The sequence below is a fragment of the Leuciscus leuciscus genome (genome assembly GCF_965113295.1).
Source record: "Leuciscus leuciscus genome assembly, chromosome: 1".
In the NCBI taxonomy this organism is placed as follows: Eukaryota; Metazoa; Chordata; class Actinopteri; order Cypriniformes; family Leuciscidae; genus Leuciscus; species Leuciscus leuciscus.
The window spans coordinates 70,908,829-70,931,818 of NC_138725.1; the positions used below are offsets into that span (position 1 = coordinate 70,908,829).

Sequence of the window (22,990 nt, forward strand, 5' to 3'; positions counted from 1 at the left end):
AAAAGTCCTTACAGCCATTCCAAGCACAATATTCCTGCATATCATAAGGGATCACAACAGGAGTAAACATTCTGTTAAACATCATCCAATAATAAAGTGCTGTGTTTTTACCTAAATAATATTTTTTTTATTAGGCTTATAACTTTTCTGTTTGTCACTGGATGTCATTCCACTTGTTGGTTAGTAGGGGGCGCACTAAACACACGTTTTTCATAAAAAGGGAAAATTCTATTAATTTGTAACACAAAAGCCTGGTTTCACAAACAGGTCTTAGATTAAGCCAGGGTTAGGCCTTAGTTCAATTAGAGCATTTTAGTAGCTTTTATAAACGTGTCTTAGAAAGAAAAGAAAAAATATTACTAATGTGCATCTTGAGACAAAACAATGGCACATATTTTATTAGGTCTATCAGTCAGTGCAAGTTGCTTTCAGGTAAAACAGCTCAAACATGCATTTTAGCCTATAGGACTAGGCTTAAACCTTGTCTATGAAACCGGGGGGTTATGTTGTGGAAGTTGTAAAATACACCATTGGAATTATTTATGCCACAACTTAATGGACATAGTCATGTTATCATAAAGACACATGTAGAGCAATTCCCTGAACATGAATGAAACTGCAAAGAGGTGTTCATATATCAGGTAAATGATATTAGTTATTCAAAACTACAGCTTAGATTTTATATTATTGTTTTGCATTCTGTCAAACCTCATCTGCGTTGGCCGCAGGCGTCGCGACAAACCACAAATATTCGCCGAAACTCACTCTCTCTCTCTCTCTCTCTCTCTCTCTCTCTCTCTCTCGCTCTCTCTCTCTCTCTCACACACACACACACACACACACACACACACACACACACACACACACACACACACACACACACACACACACACACACACACACACACACACACACACACACACACACACACACACACACACACACACACACACAGAAACAGAATAAAATGGTAGAATGGCCGTTGAATTTACGAAGTGGGCGGGGCTTGTAATTTGTCTCTCTATTGTTTCCAAACAATAATTAATGTACTTGACCGCTTGAGTTTGTATTTTCAATTCACAGAAGTTTATTAAATGTTCTCAGTATTATTATTCAGACATGAATTATTAATGTCCAGTCGGATCTTCTGAAGCACCATGCACAGACACTGTTGTCACGTAGTACGTGGTACTTTTCACAGCACTGTGTAGGATGGACCAATCACAGTCGTTTGTGAGGGCCTTCTTTATCATATAATGTTTTAGAGATCTCTTGGGTGGATTTTCATTTGTATGTCAGTTTTCAATGAATGGAATTAATAGATTTGAATGATTATAATTTATTGTACGCAAATGCCTCTAATAAAGACATAAATCCCCTGAGATTTGAATGAGATTGGATTGAGGAGTTGTCTCTCGGGACCCTTAAGCGCCCCCTGCAGAAAGAATGGCTTTATGACACACGAGAAAACACGTTGGGAAGCGTTTGCACCTCAACAGACGCGACGCGACAAAACCACAACGCATTAAATCAACATAGCAGTGCGCTCGCGGCAGCTTACAATGGGCGCGTCTAGTTTTGTCACGTCGCTTAATGGTTGTCATTGGTCGGTCTCCTCCTCTGAATCAGTGTGATCTCGCACCTGTATGTGTGTGTGTGTTTGAGTGTGACCCACGGGAGCCTGTTGCTCATGTGTGTTTTGGAGCGATCTGCTTCTTTGCTGTGCGTGATTATGCGCGCAACTGAGCGATAACGCTCATGTGTTTTGCGTCTTTGCGCGTTAATAATTATGAAGAGGACGCTTTTCGGATAAATGCATGTTTTGTGTTTCTTCATGCCCATTGATCTCCATCCTCATCCTTCGCCAGCAGCTGATGAAGTTTGGGCGCGTTTTAGATGCACTATGTGATGCATTTGTGATATAGTCTCGAGAAGAACATCGAAAGCAAAACATCCTCGCTATTTGTTTCCGCGATGTCAATCAAAAAAGCCAAATTGATGGAGAATGGGGTTCAAAACGGAACATCGAGAAGTATGCTGGAGCGATGCGCCTCGGTCAATGAGTATTTTGATGTTGCCTTCAAGGTGTGAGTTATTCTTTTATTGTCTGTATAATTCATTGCTGTTATCACGATTGTTGTGTTTGAAACATGTGCCCTGTGTTAGTTTGCACCTGTGGCGCGCGTGCGTGCGTCTTCTACTCTGACATTACTTAGTTTTCAACAATGCAAAGGTATGTTAACCGCCATGCAACTATCAGAATTCACTTTAAATGGCCGCAAACATGGAGAATAAACATTAGTTCAATATAGCAGCGGTTCTTTCAACCGGTTACTTTTGGACCAAACAGTAGCCTACTAAAATATTTATTGCACCAAAGTAAAGACAGTTGTCCTTAGGATTACAATCAACTGCGCAAAATTATCAAAATAGTTTTTTCTCCCTTTTAAAATTTAAGCTATACAGTATATCACCCATTTGTCTTTTCACGCATGTTCTCTAATGCGCATATTTGACTTTTACTCACTGGAGGATAAATATTGACCCAAGGAGGGAGTCAATTCTACGCATTTAAACCCCCATTGATATACTCTGAAGAGACGTAATGATATAAAACATCGCGTCTCTGGGGTTCACTGTAAAAACTGTTGGTTTAACTTAAAGTAAGTTACCGGTTTGCCTTATAATTGAGTTCATTGAAATTAAAATTAATAAATACACCAAAGGAGATTGGGTTAATCAATAGAAACTCAAAATATTATGTTATCCTAAGCACATTATCTAATTTGATGTGACAAAAGATAATAAGTGTGATAAATCATGAAAATACATTTTTACAGTGATAATTATGTATTTTAGTCGAATAAGAGGAGTTGTTTTGTAGTAAGGAGAGTGCATAGATTAAAAATGATGAACAATGTTCAATGTCGGAGTTGAGCAATAGGCTAGTAGTTTCTGAAATAATATAATGCAATACCACTAAAACACAAGTGGGTAAACACTCATTTCACAATTCAAGTTTCCTGTTCGTTACAATGCAAAACAACTGTGTTGGTGTTAAAGTCAACATAAAGGCAGAAATGACCCCATTCCAATTCTTGTTCCTGGTTTTAGTGTGCATGATTTGTCACTAGCTGTTTTTACATGGACCCTAATAATCAGATTGTAATCGCACTAGTAGTCGGAATGAATTGGCCAAATCCGATTCAAATTTCATTCGGATTGAAGGGGTGTTTTAAACCTTTTCTAATCAGATCGAGAGGACATTTAAACACTTGATCGTATGATGTGTGGAACGAGCTGTTGTTGATGAATAAAGTGTCAGAAATGACTGGCGTGTCATTTTAAAATTCTCCTTCCACTCATCTTCTGTGAAGTGCAGCAGGACAACGTCCCACCAGTCCTCGTTTCGGACTCTCATCCTCAGGGCGCCTTGTTTTGGACGCGGGAAGGGGTGTTTTTACTGCTTGATAAATATAAGCAGCACGGCACAATGGTTCATGTGCTCGTCGTCTCCTAATTAGGACCCGAAATGGATAAATATATTACTCTTTATAACAAAGAAAAAAAGCAATGTAGGAGAAAAGTTAGCATGCACAAACAGCGGGAAACTTTGATTCGCATTGAATCCACATGTACCAGATGTGGGCCAGATCTGGGCAGACACTATGTTTCTGTCTGAAATGGATACATATCCGGACATCATCTGGGCCAACTATGGCACATATGGCTCAGTTCTGGCAGCGTCAAAGGTCATATGGGCCGAATCTGGCCCACGCACATCAAGCCGGTTTTAGCGTGAATTGTGGCTTGCTGTGTGTGGCCCAGATACGGCCTAAATGACCAATCCGCTGCCAGAACTGAGCCAAATGTGCCATAGTTGGCCCAGCTGAGGCCCGGATGTGTATTGTATCGCCAGCCACATTGAGTTATCGCTGTCGTTCTATGCGGGATGTGGGCCACAACTGGACCAGATGTCATTTGCTATCTGGGTTGTGACCAGTTCAGACTGTCAGTCCAAATCCGATTTTTGTGAATTTCCAATTGAAATCCAGTCAGATTTAGCTAGTGTGAACAGCACACAAAAAAATCACATGAAATACAAATCCGGTTCGAGCTACATCCTTATGTGGTTTGAAATCCTATTCAAATCGCATTTCTGGAAATCCGTTTCAGTCTGATCGGATTTCGCATGGTTTATGTGACTTGCTTACGCCGCGTAAAATATAAACGTCAGACGTTGTTATAGGAAACATGCTGAAAGTCACTCCAGAAACAAGGTTGTGTTGTTGCAAAGTGCCGAACGAGTAGAAAATAACAATATAACGGAGACTAGAGTTGTCAAAAAATTTACATTTTAAAATTGTGATGCTTTGAGCGCTGTTGAGCGGATTCGTAAACACCTCTGATTGGCCATTGTGTTCACGCGCTCATCGGATATGTCTGTGATTGGCTACAATGATCAACGCACGGGAGCGTTTGAGAGCGCACGGAAGCGAGCACTTAACCTCGTAAAAAAAAAAATATTCTTTCCTTTTCCTTTAATCCTCTCTTATCGGGCTTATGCTACTCTGAACAATGCCTGAACTTCGTATTTTGAGCACTTCTTGCGTTGTTTTTTGCCTCTTCACGATGAATCGCTTAATTTAGTCCTAAATTGTAAGTCGCTTTGGACAAAAGCGTGTGCTAAATGACTAAATGTAAAATGCAAACCCCCTCCATGTTGCGGTTGCTGTTTTTTTTTTTTTTGGCGTTTACCTACCAATCCACTGTCATTGCCATAGAAACCAATGCAGATATTTTGGAAAATGAAAGCGCGGCATGGACACTCGTCGCATTTGCGATACACAATGTGGACCATCAATCATTTTAGATTGGATTCTAATCGGATACACACATAATTGGATTTGGACTGACAGTAGTGTGAACATAGGGATATAAACGCACACATCAACCCAAACACTACGTTCGGATTCATCAATCAGAATTAATTCATTTGAACTCAATTCAAAAGGTGTCCATGTAAACGTAGCAGTTATTCTCAATTATTTGGTCCCGTCAAGCTCTCTTCAAAAACCTGTTATCTAGAGACACTTTTCACAATCTTGATGGAAAAAAACGATTCCTACCTTACATTTTTGCCTCGTTCCGCTCGGAAATGTGTAATTTGATGGAAGTAAAGTGGGTTGTGAACGTCATTTCATGTTGACTTTAACATGTTGGAGCTCATTAAACCAAACCAGGATGTGTGTAATCAAAGGGCTGCAGGCCTAACAGCTGTCTCTGACCCTGATGCCTTTAGGTGATGCTGCTGGGAGACTCGGCAGTGGGGAAGACCTGCGTCCTGGTGCGCTTTAAAGATGGTGCCTTTCTGGGAGGCAACTTCATTGCAACAGTGGGGATAGACTTTAGGGTGAGCTAGCTGTGGAAGGAGCTGGTTTGCTTCTCTTTTCCCAACATTTTCATATTGTTTAAAGGGGTCATATACATTTTTTGATACCTTAAATAATAAGTGTGTTTGATGTATTTGTAAGAGTCGGAGCTCTTTTCAGACTTTTTAGACTTTTCTCTAGTCTAAAAATAATATTTATTGAAACGATGATATTTATTGATACGATTGAAAAATCGTAGTATTTCTGATCTGATGTTCACAACGATTGCCCACATTTTCATGTAGGCTAAAGGACACCTAGCTTATTCGGTGTTCAAGGGTTAGTTCACCCAAAAATGAAAATTCTGTCAGTAATTACTCACCCTCATGTTGTACCAACCCCGTCAGACTTTCGTTCATCTTCGGAACACAAATTAAGATATTTTTGATGAAATCTGAGAGCCAGCATCACACACATGACCAGAATCGGCCAATAGTGAGCCTACGTTCTGTCGTTGCGCTGCGCTGTTACACTATGTGAACTCACTCAGAGGCCCACAAAGTAGAAAATGAAGAGTTGAATAAAGTCGTTATTTTGTTTGTTTTTGCGCACTAAAAGAATTCTCGTCGCTTGATAAACTTAAGGTTGAGCCACTGTAGTCACTTGGACTATTTTAAACATTGTCTTTACTAACTTTCTGGGCCGGCGAGTTTCAATAACATAGAAGCCTATGGAGGAGTGAGACAGCTCTCAGATTTAATAAAAAATGTCTTAATTTGTGTTCTGAAGATGAACGAAAGTCTTACGGGGTTGGAACAACATGAGGGTGAGTAATTACTGACAGAATTTTCATTTTTGGGTGAACTAACCCTTAAGTGCTCGAGCTCTTCAAAGCAGGATGGATTCTAATTGGCTGACAATGTTTTTATCGTTCATCCGCTGGAAAACAGCAGTTCTGAAAGTGATTTCCTCGACATGGTTCCTGTGTTTTTATTGTTGTTGTTGTGGTGTGGAAGTTATGAAAACGCTATTTTCGAACGTTCAAAAAGACCAGTTATTTTTTAATGGTTTTTAAAATTGTTTTCCTGGTTGTGCAACATTAAAGAGGATTAAGGGAATATTAAATTTGATAAAATTGCAAATATAATAGGAACATTACTTTTGAATTTTCTCTAAATGCTCTGAAACGAGTAGAAATGTAAAAACAAAAAATAGATGAACGTCCAAATGAAATATCTCAGACTGAAAGTAACCTTAAAAACTAACTTAAAGTTATAGATTTTTGTTTATGAAGATTCTATTTTCAGAATCTGATAGTCATTTTGATAGTATTCAAAAATACTATTTTCAATTTTTACATGAAATATATATTTTCCAAAACATGTTTTACTCTAAAACTGCCTGAAGATCAAAGCCATAAATCTAAACGAGTTGTTCCAAATTTGAGCTTGATATGACTGACAGTCAGATTTTATGTGGTCTTAGTACCAAACGTTTCCACTTTTCTATGAATAGCACCAGAGGGTTAAATAGATACTTCACCCAAAATTGAAAATTCTGTCATTTATTCATTATGTCATTCCAAACCTGTATGATTTCTTTATCTGTGGAACGTAAAAGAAGATATTTTGAGAAATGTCTTTGTTTTTGTCCATTCAATGGAAATCAATGGGCACCAAAACTGTGTGGTTACCAACATTCTTCAAATATATCATCTTTTGTGTTCCAAAAAATGTCTCTTATAATCTTCAGAGTCAGTGAGAGGGAGGAAAACATTCCTCAAAATCTAATATTACAAGTGGACCTCAGAGGCAAAAATTATTAAAATATAATGCTTGAAAATGATCCATTTAACACTTAGTGTCAGCATCTAATAAAAAAGCTGTTCAGACACTCCATCATACAGAGGCCGTGTGTGTGTGTGTGTGTGTGTGTGTATTCGCTGTCCATTGGCGTTTAACTGTGCAAATCTCTGTGGTCTTCTGAAGTGTAATTGGTCCACCAGCCTCTCAAATCTGTGAAGTCTCTGTACCACTCCAGACGTCTTGGAGTGTTCGGATATAACAGGCCAATCTGATGCTCGTCCACGTTTCAGTCTGGCTAAATGATTAACCAGTCGCCCCGTGACATTTTTGGGCCTTGAGCTGCACCTGCCAGCCCTCGTTGGGGAGGAAACAAGCTGTTTTTTGGTTTAAACTTCCCTGGGGTGTTTTCAAAGTTGGCATAAAATGAAATCTATTCAATTCATTCCAAATCTAATCATGTTTATTTTTCATAGATAATTTTTTTTAGCTTTTAGTATGAATATGTTAGCCTTGAGCTTATGAATAAGCTGGTGTTTTCCAAAACAATGCCAAAATTCGCATTTAGTCTCTCGCTTCCGCTAAAATGGATCACGGATTTGTATGACATCACCGCGGACTTCAACTTTTCAGCACATCTTCTGTCCAATCAAATGCTCTCTAGAATCTAAAGCCCCGCCCCCTATACTATAAATGCCAGCTGGCCAAAGCGACCGTTGACGCGTCACGGAGCAATATGGGTTGGAGATGTGTGTTCGGTTGCTCAAACGCTCAAGTTTTATTCCGTTTTCCAACTGTGCGTTGGTTAAGAATTAAATGGCTAGAATTTATTCACAGCTCTACTATTGAATCCAATGTATCATCAGCGCTCAGATTCGCTTCCATGGTGCTGTAGAGTACGATTGCAGTCTGTGAGGTAAACTAAACGCTATTGGCTATTTGAAAAGGGGGAGGAGCCATTCAATACGTCTTCCTGTTTCAGTGGAAATTGTAAACGCATCATACAAAGCTGCTCGTTCCAAGGCACTTCAGTGGGACTTTAACCATTGCCTAAAAGCTTGCATTAATTTTCGAGAGCAATGCCACATTTAAAAGAAAATCTAATCACAATCGATGCATAGAACCAAGTTACACTCAGATGTACGTCACAATTCAGAAGTAAAGATCTGTCGCTATGCTTCTCTTTGACCCCATGAAATAGTTTGGCACTTTTAATAGGATACGTATTAGCAGGAAGCGGGACTAAGACATTTTAAAGAGCCCATCCCATTTAAAAAAAAAAAAATAATAATAGCCAGCTGGAATTTGTTTACATCACTGCCAGGAACCATAATTTGCTAGTTGTTATTGTTAGGGACATTCTCATTGTAGAGAGCATCTGATTGGACAAAAAAAAAAAAAAAAAATTGTGTACGCCCCTAAGTGCAAGATGAGTCATTTATATATTTTGTTTATTTTCTCAGAGAAAGAGAAAGAGTTTGGGTGGCTTTCTGTGTTTGCTTTTTTGAGTCATGGTGGTAAACACACCAACAGTTGTTATTGCAGAGGCTGTTCTGTCAGTTGGCGTCAATGGCACGTGTTTTATTGGAGGAAAATAAAGTTTGTCATGCTCCACAAATAGATATTTGCCCTCAAGCCAAGACAGTCAGTTTAGTTTCACAGTGTGTGTTTTTGCAGGGAAGTGAAGGTTGTCTAAAGACCTTGAAATGGTCAAGGTTTTGCATGTGGCGTGGAACAGATTCTAACGCCAGAATCGAGGAGAAAGTGCCATGCTTTGAGACCGAAGGATTCTTTAGGAAGTTCAAAAACCTTTTTAAAAACTCATCCTTTGATTGCCTGCCAACAACGCCTAAAATTAGTCGGAAATGAAGCATTTTATCTGCCGTGGCTCAGGGAAACAGTGAAGCGTTTCAGTGCTGGTATTTTTTTTTTGAATGGCTCAGCGGCAGCACTATAGCCTGTGTCTATTTTGGGCTCTTCCTTGTAGCACTTGCTCAGCATGAGGATGTGTGGGAGCCAGAGCGGAGCAAGTCTGATGCCAGAGAAATGGAAAGCCATTACAACAAATTGATGGCTATGGTTGATTTATGCTGGATGGACAGAGGCCATGAAAGATGAATGTTTTTCATAAATCGATATCCTTTCCAGTGTCAAAATGTCCTTGAAACTGATACAGTTTATTTGTCCATTTTTCAAATAATAGGTTTAGACTTGGATGGATCAAATGGGTTCCCAGAGCAACTGTCTAATGAAAATCCTATAGTCATATATCATCATCACTGTATGAATGGAAACGGTAAAGAATTGAATTATTCTGGCTTTGATCCCGGTCTCTTAACATTGATTATTTTAGTACTTTCAAAGAAGTGCCCGTCGATATTTGTTCCTGACTGACACTGATTTAAAGGGATAGTTCACAGAAAAAATGAAGATTCTGTCATTGTCTCTTTCATGCAGAGGAAAACCCCACTGTAAAAGAAGCACAATTATCCAAATGACTCTTACAAAGTCATATAATAGATTTGTGTGTGTTATTCACTGAAAATATTGGTCAGCATTCTGTTTTATTTTCCGTTACAAGCTTTGCAAGTGGAGTGATACAAACAGTGAAGCGATTACCGTGGTGATGACACACTGGTGGAATGTCACATGGCTGGAAAAGGCCAATCAGATTCGAGAACCAGAACGAACAGTTGTAGAAGACTTTTTAACACTATTTGAGCATAAGTTTATGAGATGGCTGTTGTCAGATTTCATTGGTGATTTCATATATGTAAGCTTGGCGAACAGCTTTGAAGAATTTTATGTTTCCTAATTCAAAGAGATGGGAGCTGTGCTTGAATGACTGAAATAGCTGATTAAAGATGACCGCTGAGTGAAATTACTTGCCTTGAAGGAACTTTGCTTCTGCCATTTTAATGAATGAAGACCACACACACACACACACACACACATTCTTGTACATCTATCTTTATGAGGACATTCATTGACACAATGCAATCTCTAGCCGCTTACCCTAACCTTACCCATCACAACTAAGTGCCTAACCTGACCCCTGACCCTAAACTGACCCTTAACCTCATTATAACCTTATCCCTAAAACTAAGTCTTGACCCTCAAACAGGCCTTTAAAGGGGTCTCAGAAAGAGAGGACAGGCCAAAATGTCCTCACTCCAATAGTCTAAAACTCAAACTGGTCCTCACAAAGATAGTTGTACAAATGTACGTACACACACACACACACACACACACACACACACACACACACACACACACACACACATATACAGTACTGTGCAAAAGTCTTAGGCATGTTAATATGTGCAAGTGTACCTGTTTTAAACGAAAACGGTCGTTACACCATATATTGATATGAAAAATTCATGTATAACTTTGGCGAAAAGTTTTGATCCATTTCAATTGTTGACTACTGTATATTGATTGAATGCATACAATTCCAGAATGCATACAAGAAGTGCTAACAGAACATTATGAATGGAACGTTACTGCATAAAAAATAAAAAGTTGAAACGGTTCTGAAAAAGAAGCATTTCTCAATTCCATGAACCTAATCATCACTACCAGTTTTGTCACTGGATTTTCAATTTATCTTGTTCTGCAGCTTGTGATGGTTTTGCCCTTAGAGAAAGAATGAGACATCTGAGCTCTTCTGAACGCAGCTCTGTCAAGAAAAAGAATTGTGTTTTCATTCCCGTCAGATATGCATGAGCGATTGAAGGAACAATAGAGACATACCTGCGCTCTTATTGAACCGGTTCATGTTCTTCTCAAATGGCTTTGTTCTCTGCTCTGATTTAATTTCTTATGCAGAACTTCCTGGAAGGTGCTTTAAGCAGCCGAAGCGTTTGTGATAGTCAAGAACCCTGTTGCTCCAAACCTGCCTTTTTATTCCTTCTGTGAATCACAAAAGGAGAAATTTAGCAGAAAGTGAAAATCATCTTTTCCACTTTAGTAACTATAGTTTTGAATTGTACATGCCTCTGTGCCAGCTTTGTAGTTTAATTGATAAATGTGTATTTATATGAATGCAATAAATATAAAATTGGTTCAGCGCCATCCCTGTTATGAAGAATACTTTCTTTATCTTTAATTTAATCCTGACATAATATTCGACCACCATAATAAAATTATGCATCGGGAATAGGTAACGACGTCGATAGCTACTGATCATTTCAAGGTAATGTCATCGCTAAATTTGACTCATTTGGACGGTCACGCTAAAAGTGTTTAAATAAGGGGAATTTAAGGCTTCATGTCAGAAAAAAAAAAAGTGTAATAACCAGTTTTGGGGAAAGTTACTTTTAAAGGTGATGCATTACTTAGTTACTTTTGTGTCATGCTTAGTTGGGTTGTTACTTTTGCATTACTTTCTCTCACTTGAGTTGGGCTTGCTTGTTTATTAATAAGAAAAGAAAAAAAAAAGTGATATTTCTGGCAAATATAAAGGCCATTTCACACCAAAAGTGAAATAAATGCGCCTCAGGCTGAAGGAAATGCAAATTCACACCTGTACAGTAGTTTTTTTTTTTTTTTTTTTTTGTTGAAAAAGTAGCTCAGATATTTTGTGAATTTAAAAGTAATTTGTTACTTTACTAGTTACTTGAAAAAGTAATCTGATTACATGTCTTGCATTACTTGCACTGGTATTGTATTACCCCCCCCAACACTGGTAATAATGACTACATCAAAACAGGGTCAGGAATAAAACCAGACTGCAAAGTAAATGAAGCCAAGGAGTCGATTCTTACAACTTTGAGTTGGGAGTTGGAGTCGACTGCAGCAAAACTGGAATTGAACACCACTAAATTTTTGTATTCTTAGTTAACATTATTATTTTTAGTTGCCAAGCCAAATTTTAACTGTTCATTTAACCCTTAAATGCTTGAATGTTTCGCCAATCATTACATATTCAGGTCTTAAGCGATCCAGGTCTATACCGAACAGGTATGGATCTTTATCTGACGCGATAATATAGAACTCTCCTGATATTAGCGTAGCCTAACAATTACAGAAGCCTACAATTAAGCATAATTTGTTACCTTTTGGAGTTTGGAAGTAGCCTGGGAAAACCCAGACAACTTCCGGCAAATTTAGATTTGCTCTGCAAGTAGTCTGGCAAAGAGCTCATTCAAGCCCATTTCTAATCCGTCCAAATCGCGGCACCAATCAGAAACGTTGAGGCGGGCTTTACACCGTGACGATCGCTCTGGGCGCAATTGGATAGACCTACAACCAATCAGAGGCATTTGAGCGACGTCCGTTGGTGAAGCGCAGCAACTTTTAAATGCATATTAAAATTGCAAACACATGAAAGACCCACTGGCAGATGAACGTGCTGCTACATTTCTCTCTGAAACGGTAGGAAATGAAATTAGATTTAATAGAGGATTTTAACTGTGACAAGATGATTGACAGGGCAGTTTACGTGACAGGACGCACGCGACAGATCCGTCCGATAAAGATGACGAAGTAGTATGTCCCAAAGCTTGCCTACTTTTTTGCTACACATTCAAAAGTAAATACCTTTTCTTCACAAAAAGAGTACATACTTTTATGGCGTAGTGTAACTTAGGCGAATTGGGACGCAGCATATGGCTTTACATGATGACGATCGCTCTGATTGGTTTTAGGTCTATCCAATTGCGCCCAGAGGCATTTGAGCGACGTCCGTTGGTGACGCCCCTTTGGAAATGAGTTATTAATGAAGCTTTGCCAGACCATAACTCAGTTACTACTGAGAATGGTCTGGTTTTAACCAGGCTAGTTGGATGTTTTTATACCATCATCACAGTCCTCATCAGAGCTCATTTCCCAGTACATTCAGTATTTGGCTCATATTCATTTTCTCATTCCCAAAAATATAAATTTCAACATCTTCAAAATCAATATTTGGATCGCTGACGGCTTCTTCACCAGATCCACCATCAAGTGTCAGTGAAACTAATATTTGATTGCCTTCAGCACTTGCTCTGCAGTAAATCACTGAGTCATTTCAAGTTTTGCTGATGATTCTTCCTATTCTTTTGTTTTCTGCCTGCGATGACTATGAGTGAAACGTCACTTCATCATTGTGTATCAGACATCGCCACCTTGAGGAATAAATGTGAATTGCGCTTATTCAGTCATCAAAGATTCCATTATTGTTGTACAGAAAAAATATTCTCAAGTTGTTAGCGACCCTATACAATTTTTATACAAAATGGATGGGAAAACGGGCATTCTTTTATAATTTTATTAATTTTTTCTTTTTATATTGTTTATAATGAATTTATTGAGGAATACTAAGAAGGTTGAGGTCTAACTTTAAAAAATAAATGAGGAGGAGGGCAGTGAATGACGTCCCGGGTCGATAAAGTTTGTTTTTCATTTAAAATGTATATTTTATTTTATTTCAGCTTTATTTCAATTACCAATTATTATTATTTTTATATAGTTTTAGCTTTTGTTAACAATAACAACACTTCACTCGAGGTTATCATATGAACTGCCAAGACAAGTCATATGTACCTCTTTTTACGGTGCTTTTTTGTGTATGTGAAAGAGCAGCCTGAACAGTCTTCAAAATCTCTCCTTTTGTGTTCCATAGAAGAAGTCATACGTGTTTGAAACAACATGAATGTGAATAAATGATGACAGAATATGACCTATTCTTTATACATTTCTGACCCTCAAGAAAGCAGGGCAATCTAAATCAACAAAGCAGTAGCGTCTCTAGTTAACAGATGAGGAACACACGGCATTTCATTGGTGTTCAAACATTATCAGTTTGGTCTGAGGGTTACAACTGTTTGATAATGGAAATTACAGGATGATGTACGGTAACATTAAGTCAGACATGTTGTGTAATTTCTATCCAACTGGTGGCACCCACAAATCCACATGCTTTCAGTCACGTCTGCCAAGAAAAGAGAAAGTAGCGAACAAATGAGACTCTTCAGCTTTAAACACCTACGCTTTTTGATCCGTCAGCATTAACTACACTGAATGATTAGTCGGGCCTCAATGGTTTCCTGTAGATGTATGTGAATGTCTGCGGATGATAATTATTCATCTCTGGAAATCTCACTTCCATTTGTGTGACTGACGTCTCTGATTGCGCTGCCATTTGGTGCATGAAAACATCAGATAAGTCTGGTCCTCTCAGTGCAGAAGGTGCAATTTTTAAAACGTTTTGCTCACAAAGGAAGTAACGGCTGACGTCAACAGGAAATTAAGCAGGGAGCTGGTCTGTTATTTCATCTTCGCTGTATAATTAAGTCTGTGTGGAGAGACTGGCCACACAAAAGGAAAACGGCACAGTTAGAGATCTCACTTTAGTATAGCTAAATTGTTTGTGTGTGTGTGTGATTTTCCTTGAATAACAAAGTATTCACTGTTCATTATGTTGTGGTTTTAATGGGTTTTTCTTCTTCCTGTTGCCTGTAGAATAAGGTGGTGACTGTGGATAACATGAAGGTCAAACTCCAGGTAAGCAAACACAAGTTCATCATCTATTTACATATTTGTACCTCTAGTTATTGGTGTTTGCTGAGACGAGCATCAGTATGTGAGCACTGTACTGAACTCGTCCTGAATGGTGTTTCAAGTCATGTGACTTGAACGGACGTCTGCTGGCAGATAAAAAACGGATTACTAAAATCTCATCGCTGCTCTCGCATCGTGGAGGTGTGTGTTTTGCACAGGCAAGCACCGCTCACATTCATTTCAGAAAACTGAATTTGGTTGGCCCTCCTGCCGGTTCAAAGATAAGGTTTATTACATCAGGACAAAACCACAAATCAAAATATTCTAAATGCATTTCAGGTTTCCCCTCTTTGCCACATTTGAGATCCCAGTCAGCAACATGGTGTCGGCCCAGATCCGGCCCACATTTGGCACGCGTCGAATCCACATGTACCAGATCTGGGCCGACACTATGTTGCTGTCTGGGATGTGATTTCATGTTGATGTGTGCCTGACGTGTAAATGAAGCCTCTCCTGTTAACGCTCCTCTCCTGCAGATTTGGGACACCGCCGGTCAGGAGCGGTTCCGCAGCGTTACTCACGCGTACTACAGAGACGCTCAGGGTAAATATCACATCTCACTGAGAAATCACTGACACGTCATTATTGGTGCCGTGTCTTATTAAAGCTGTACGTCACGAGAGGCCGTGCATTACCATGAGTCACGGCGCTTCTTGTGCCTGAAACAAAGTGAAGTAAACTGATCAAATCACTGTAATGTTCAGCCTCAAGTGACTTCTTTTTTTTCTCTTTTTTTGTTCTTTTTTTTTGTAACAGCAATATAATAAAATGTTTTGTAATTCAATAAACATATTAATGTTATTTATGGTCATTTCTTTGTTTTTTTGTTTTGTTTTTTGATTTGCTTTTTAAGTGTATTGAATAAATATTGCTTAAAATAAATGTGTATTGCTTTTCAGCACTTGTGATCATTTGCTGTGTGTGTCGTTAAAAATGGATGTTCTTAGGTGCACCACAAATATTCAGCCTTGAGTGACTTAATGCTTTTATAAAATACTGGTAACCAATATAATTTAATACCAATGTAAAAAAAAAAAAAAAGAGCAATTTTGTGTAAATGGTTCTGTTATTAAAATATGTATTTACACTAATTGGCGACTTTATTAGGTAGACCTCGCTAGTGCCGGGTCGGACCCCCTTTTGCCTTCAGAATTGCCTTAATTCTTCGTGGCAGAGATTCAACAAGCTGCTGGAAACATTCCTCTGAGATTTTGGTCCATATTGACATGATCGCATCACACAGTTGCTGCAGATTTGTCGGCTGCACGTTCATGATGCAAATCTCCCGTTCCTCTGAGATCTGGTGACCGTTTGAGTTCAGTGAACTCACTGTCATGTTCAAGAAACCAGTCTGAGATGATTTGATCTTTGTGACGTGTGTTATCCTGCTGGAAATATCCATCAGAAGATGATACGCTGTGGTCATAAAGGGATGGACACGGTCAGCGACAATACTCAGGTAGACTGTGGTGTTTAAACGATGATCAATTGGTCCTAAGAGGCCCAAAGTGTGGCAAGAAAGTATCCAACACAACAACATTACTCCACCAGAAGCCTGAAACACTTGATACAAGGCAGGATGGATCCATGCTTTCATGCCAAACTATGACCCGACCAACTGAATGTCGCAGCAGAAATCGAGACTCGTCAGACCAGGCAACGTTTTTCCAGTCTTCGACTGTCCAGTTTTGGTGAGCTCGTGTGAATTGTATCCTCAGTTTGCTGTTCTCAGCTGACAGGAGTGTCACCGGTGTGTCTTCTGCTGCTATAGCTCTTCTGCTTCAAAGTTCAATATGCTGTGTGTTCAGAGATGCTCTTCTGCAGACCTCCATTGTAACGACTTGTAATTTGAGTTACCGTTGCCTTTCTACCAGCTTAACCAGAATGGTCATTCTCCTCTGACCTCTGGCATCAACAAGACATTTCATCCACAGAACTGCCGCTTACTGGATATTTTCGGATCAATCTCTGTAAACCATTGAGATGGATGTGTGTGAAAATAAATCAACAGTTTCTGAAATACTCAGACCAGCCCATCTTACACTAACAACCATGACACAAAGTCATTTAAATCACCCTTCATCCCCATTCTGATGCTCAGTTTGAACTTCAGCAGATCGTCTTTACCATGTCTACATGCATTGACTTACTGCAATGTGATTGGCTTATTATATATTTGCATTAACGTGCGTTTGAACGGTTGTACCTAATAACGTGGCCGGTGAGTGTATATTGGCATTATATCAGTCATCATTAGCTCTGCTCTCTAGTTATTGGTATTTCTGCAATCAATATTAAGCTCATATTGGTCATCCACGGGTCTGAACTATCTGTTACAATCAGTCTTTACACAGTTTCTCAGTTGAGCGTTTCATTTGAATCTCAGTCTCAGTGGAAATCGTTCAGTGCCACAGTACAGTCTTAACACGGCAGACTTGAGTCAGAATAAAGCTCAGCTCTGAATCATACGGCATGATTTGAACATACTGTCCTTTCCATTTCAGCTTTACTGCTGCTGTATGACATCACCAGAAAGGCCTCCTTCGACAACATCAGGGTGAGACGAACAAACATTTGAGACATTTAAAAATGTGTTCATTTGAGGTTCTTATTTCCCTGCGTTTGATAGCGTGGGTTGTGAAAAGACATTTCTACTGCAGATGTGTTTCTTGTCCTTCAAAACGTGTGTGTTTGTTGTTGTTGCATGTCTATTGCAATGCAGGCTTGGCTGACTGAAATCTATGAGTACGCACAGAAGGATGTGGTCATCATGTTGCTTGGCAACAAGGTAAGTGGGACTTCCTGAAAGGAGTGAACCGAGATAAGCAGACCCTCTTGAAAGGTACAAATAATGCTTTAATGCATATGCAGACACAGAGCCAAAAAGCTTCTTTTTTAAAAAAAATTATGTCCTTTATATTCATTTTAGCGAGTAATACATTTTTGCCCCAAGCATTTTTACTACACGCTTTTGGTCATCTTTCTTTCATTGTTTGATGTGCGGTTTGGGTGTGTTCTGGTTTAACTGCACTAACTGGTTTTGCGCTGGATTAGATAGTGCCCCCTAATGGACTGATTGAGCCAGAAAGCCTCATTTTATATTATAAATCGCTTGTAATGGACTAAATGAAAAGGGACTGGGAATATATAAATGCACACAGCCAAAGTACATTGTCCATTAGACTTAATGTTATACATGTCAACATGAGCACATAAGTGCCATATCTTATGCTGTAATTTTGAATAATTGGAAACGCTGATGTTTTTAAATTAATGACCGTACAAAAGATTGCTAGTCTGATAAGGTCAAACACTGTATTGATATAAACATTAACAGAGGTTAAAAAGTGCTGTAAATAACATATTGCTCATTGTTCGTTCAAGTTAATGCATTGATATTAACAAATGCGATCTTATTGTTACCATATTAACACTTATAATAAGTTAGTGAATCAAGACAAAAACAGGGTTTGAAAGATGGATTCATGATGTACTCATACATTATTTAAACTTTATTCATTTTGGACAAAAAGTTACATAAGTGATTCCATCCATATTTAAGTGATCAAGTATCCGTTTATTGAAAACATAAAGGCACAATATATAAGATTTTTGGATTAAAATATCCAAAAACCACTAGAACAATGTTATATATTTTGTTGGCTTGTGTACTTACATTTTCCCAAATGTTTCCAACAACGTTTAATAAATCCAGAGAAATCTGATATTTTAACCAGTGTAACGGCCCATGTGATTGTGTCGCCTGTCAATGACGTCAAACCCTCGATTTCCGGGTTTACTTCTGTAGAAACACCAACAACGCTTTAAAATATGTTTTATTAGACAGGTGAGCAACTGTTTGGATACTTTTATCGACAGAAAACTAATTATGGTTATACACCTCAATATGGCTAGTTGTATTGTTTGAGTCTCTTGTCTAAAGTGGCCTGTATGAGTAGTAATTCAGCACTTGTGGCTGTTTTATTAGAATGACATAAAATAATGTGAATTTAAGTGATCAAACGTAACTGTAATAAAGTTCAAGTTCATTGACGAATGAGGCGAATGTTAATCGTAACTCTAATCGTAAAATAAACATAACAAAAAGAAAGGAGCGACTGCGGCATATAAGCATAATAAAACAGCAATGTAAAATGTCCTGCGGCTCTCGCTCCCGTCCTGCTTCACACCACAGTAACGTTAAAGGGGTGGTATAATGCCCTTTTCACAAGATGTAAAATAACTCTTTGATGTCCCCGGAGTGTGTATGTGAAGTTTTAGTTCAAAATACCCCACAGATATTTTTATATAACATGTTAAAATTCACTTTTTGAGCGTGAGCAAAAACGCACAGTTTTTGTGTCTGTCCCTTTAAATGCAAATGAGCTGCTGCTCCCAGTACAGGGGGTGGAGCTTCAACAGCTCCTGTCCTTTTACCTCACACAGACATGCACTGAACATTTCAGAAACTTTTAGCCTTTTAAAACTCGTTCAAACCAGAGTCAGACAATGATGGAGAGACTCAAGAAGAATTGACAAGTAGAATGCAACAGGACATTTCTGGTTAGTTGATGAATTTATGTAGCTTATGTGTAGTTATCTTCTAGTCATTGATTAGCATTCTGTCGTCATTATCTATAAATCACGTTCACGGGGAGAATGTGAAGACGACACTCCCATGATTCCACACTCATTCAAGGAGTCATCAAGCTACGCCTTTGTTTTGAATAAGCGACCTCTAGTGGCGAAACTTACATACAGTGCCTTTAAGGCTGGAATACACTACACTACACAAAAAAAAGATTTTACGTTGTAAATAAGTTTCAGTGTGTTTCTTGCCAACTTTGTGGATGTTGAAAGAGAAAAAACTGGTCATCATAAACTAAACCACTGAGGATGACATACGACAGACTTTTATGCCGCTCCGAAAACAAACTCGCGCAGAATCATACGCCTCGTTTCTAGGAGACGCACGACAAATGACGACAATGTGTGTTCCGATATCAGCTCAAAATATCAAATATGTTTAATATCCTCTAACTGGATGGAATCGAAGTCTGAAGGTAAAGCATCAGAATCTGTGCCCATCCTACACTACGCCATTACCCATCACTATTATTACATATGTCAGGCTTTACAGGGTTAACTTGTTTATCTCAGAATGTTTCTTTAATAAAATCATAACAGCATATTAAAAACTGGACTTCTACACACTCTTATTGGTTAGTTTGACTTTGTAGGATAACAAGGATATGTATTAATGGTAATAATGTCTTTTTGATGTGTGTTTGTGTTCTTCCAGTCAGACATGGCTGCTGAGAGGGTCATCACACACGAAGAAGGGGAGAAGCTGGCGAAGGTATGAGTGGATGTGTATTTAACACACATACACAAATGATCAGTGAACAGTTATTTTTATTTAACTTCAACACTTTCTTTTTCTTTACTAAAGCAATATGGAGTCCCTTTCATGGAGACAAGTGCCAAGACCGGTGTCAATGTGGAACTCGCTTTCCAAGCCATAGCAAGGTCTGAGATTCTCCTTATTCATTATATACTTTAAGTCAATTTGAACTTTTAAACAAGTGTCACTATTACTATTGATCATATGTACAGTTGTATAAACAAATATTAAAGTTAGCATTAAACTGAAGTTGAGCTAGTCTTTTCCTCTCTATTGTGACATACAGTCATGTGAAAAAGAAAGGACATCATGTTGAATTCTATGCTTTTACGTATCAGAATATGATAAAATCATCCGGTCTTAAAATGTGGTAGATGCAACCTCAGATGAACAAAAATGGAGAAGCCATGTGTGAAAAACTAAGTACACTCTATGATTCAACTGCTTGTAGAGCCACCTTTAGCAGCAATAAGTTTAAGGAATCGTTCTCTGTGTGACAGTATCAGTCTCTCACATTGATGTGGAGGAATTTTGTCCCGCTTTTCTTTACAACGTTGCTTCAGTTCATTGAGGTTTGTGGGCATCTGTTAATGCACAGCTTTCTTAAGGTCTCTCCTGAGGTCTGGACTTTGACTGGGTCACTGAAACACTTTGATTCTTGCCTTTTTCAGCCCTTCTGTTGTAGATTTGCTGGTGTTCCTGGGATCATTGTCCTGTTGCACGACCAAGTTTCGGCCAAGCTTTAGCTTTCGGACAGATAGTCTCACATTAGACTCTATACTTTGGTTTAGAGAGGAGTTCATGATCGACTCAATGACTGAAGATGCCCAGCAGGTCCTGTGGTTGCAAAACAAGCCCAAAATCATCACCCCTCCATCAGTGTGATGGACAGTTGGTATGAGGGGTTTGTGCTGATATGCTGTGTTTAGTTTTGCCTAACTTAGCACTGTGCATTATGGCCAAACATCTCCACTTTGATCTTTTCTGTCTGAAGGACATTGTTCCTGAAGTCTTGAGGTTTGTTCAGATGCAACTTTGCAAACCTAAGGTGTGCTTCGTTTTAGAGAGAAGATTATTTCTCCTGGCAACCCTCCCAAACATGCCATACTGTCCCGTCTTTTTCTAATTGTACTGTCATGAACTTGAAGATTTCACATGTTAACTGAGGCCTGTAGAGTCTGAGATGAAGCTCTTGGGTGTTTTGTGATCTCTCTGACCTGGGGTGAATCTGCTGGGACGTCCACTACTGGGAAGATTGGCTGCTGTCTTGAATGTTTTGAACTTGTGAATAATCTTCCTCACAGTAGAATAATGGACTTCAGATGGTTTGGTATAACCCTTCTCAGATTGATGGCAGCAACAACTGCTTCTCTAAGATCATTGCTGATGTCTTTCCTCATTATTGTGTGAACACACACACACACACACCTGAATGATCCAGACCAGCAAACTGACAAAACTCCTGCTTTTATAGAGGAGATCACACTTGCTGATGATCAATTCATCAAAGACGTTTGATTAGAAGAGACTGATTGATTCTTACTCTCTTAATTCCTATGGAGACAGTAAGGCTTTACTTAGTTTTTCACACACGGCTTTTCCATTTTGGCCTGGTTTTTGTTAAAAAAAAGTGTCATGCACGGTGTAATGTCATGTGTTGTTGTTCATCTTTTTCACACGGGCCTTCAAACCGCATAAGGACTTAAAGGCGTTTTTAAGGCTTTGTCAAACCAACATTTAAAGTTTGCCACACATTTAAAATGTCACTCTGTAATCTCCACACAGAGAACTGAAGCAAAGAAATCTCCAGCAGCCCCACGAGCCCAAGTTCAAGATCCACGATTACATCGACTCACAGAAGCAGAAGTCCAGCTGTTGCCTCGTGTGACGGACCTCCTCCACGTCCAAGATATTTCTATACGAAGATGTGTGTGTGTGAACGTTGTTTTGATGTGTCCGATGATCCCCCAGACCCCTGTTTGCTTTCTAGTCAGGAATATACAGCCAAAATACTGCTGAGGTACGTCAGAGTAATACGCCTCTGGAGGTGGTTTGTGCTTTCTAAACTGCATTAATCCAGGTGTGTACAGTTTCCAGGTACGTCTGTCTGTGTAACATGATTTTTCCGGGTTTCTCTGATGGTTATAGCCTCTGTCTGCACACAGTATAAAATATATTGGTGTTTCATTACATTATACGCCACGCAAATGTGCCGGGCAGTGAGCTTGTGTCTAGTGTTTATAAAATCCTGTATATTTAAGTGTCTTGCAGAGTCAAAATATCAGCTTCTGTTAAGTATTTTGTTTACAATCAGTGTATATATTGAGTTGAAAACAATCATAGCACAGCTTGACTGAGTCAGGCCTTGATCATGATGTAATATGGGTTTCATTTCACGTCACGCTCACTAGTATGATTGTCTGACATGCATAGGGATTGATGTGAATATGGGCTGTAGCCTATTGTAAAATATACATTTTTTTCACAGTGGTCACAAAGTGCCATGAGAAAGTTCAATGTAACCACATACATGTTTTGTAAGAGAGGGCTTTTTGTTTTCAGTGCTTTATTTGGGTGTTTTCCATCGATTCATTTGTTAGTATTTAAAGCCACAGGGGGGCGGTGTAACACACCGAGAATTACGAATAAATAATGAGCTTATATCGATTTAATTGTTGCCTTATCTTTCAAGTTTATATGTGTCCTGTACTTTTAAATAAAGTGAATTAGGTGAACGTCGGGTTGACCGATGGGTCTCAGAGAAGATGAACAAAGTCTTATTTGAATGAGCTAATGCTTGTGTTGTACTATGTAAGTTGTTTTGCATAAAATCATCTGCCAAATTAATAAATGTAAACGTTCTTTGA

The 22,990-nt window shown here is 38.8% G+C and overlaps 1 protein-coding gene across 3 annotated transcripts in view; it reads left to right on the forward strand.

Annotated features, from left to right (window-relative positions):
* The window catches only part of LOC309511793 (ras-related protein Rab-37), a 34,968-nt gene extending 11,978 nt beyond the window's left edge, over nucleotides 1-22,990 (forward strand). Inside the window, exons 1-9 of one of the 3 annotated variants that reach the window (XM_082187137.1) lie at nucleotides 1,530-2,085; nucleotides 5,303-5,413; nucleotides 14,621-14,662; nucleotides 15,196-15,262; nucleotides 17,224-17,276; nucleotides 17,442-17,507; nucleotides 20,022-20,078; nucleotides 20,172-20,248; nucleotides 21,909-22,990. In XM_082187137.1, the coding sequence (XP_082043263.1) occupies nucleotides 1,975-2,085; nucleotides 5,303-5,413; nucleotides 14,621-14,662; nucleotides 15,196-15,262; nucleotides 17,224-17,276; nucleotides 17,442-17,507; nucleotides 20,022-20,078; nucleotides 20,172-20,248; nucleotides 21,909-22,011 (687 nt within the window). In that variant the 5' untranslated portion in view covers nucleotides 1,530-1,974 and the 3' untranslated portion in view covers nucleotides 22,012-22,990. Of the gene's footprint in view, nucleotides 1-1,529; nucleotides 2,086-5,302; nucleotides 5,414-14,620; nucleotides 14,663-15,195; nucleotides 15,263-17,223; nucleotides 17,277-17,441; nucleotides 17,508-20,021; nucleotides 20,079-20,171; nucleotides 20,249-21,908 lie in introns of those variants that run through there. The other 2 variants (XM_082187138.1, XM_082187136.1) reach the window with 2 other exon arrangements.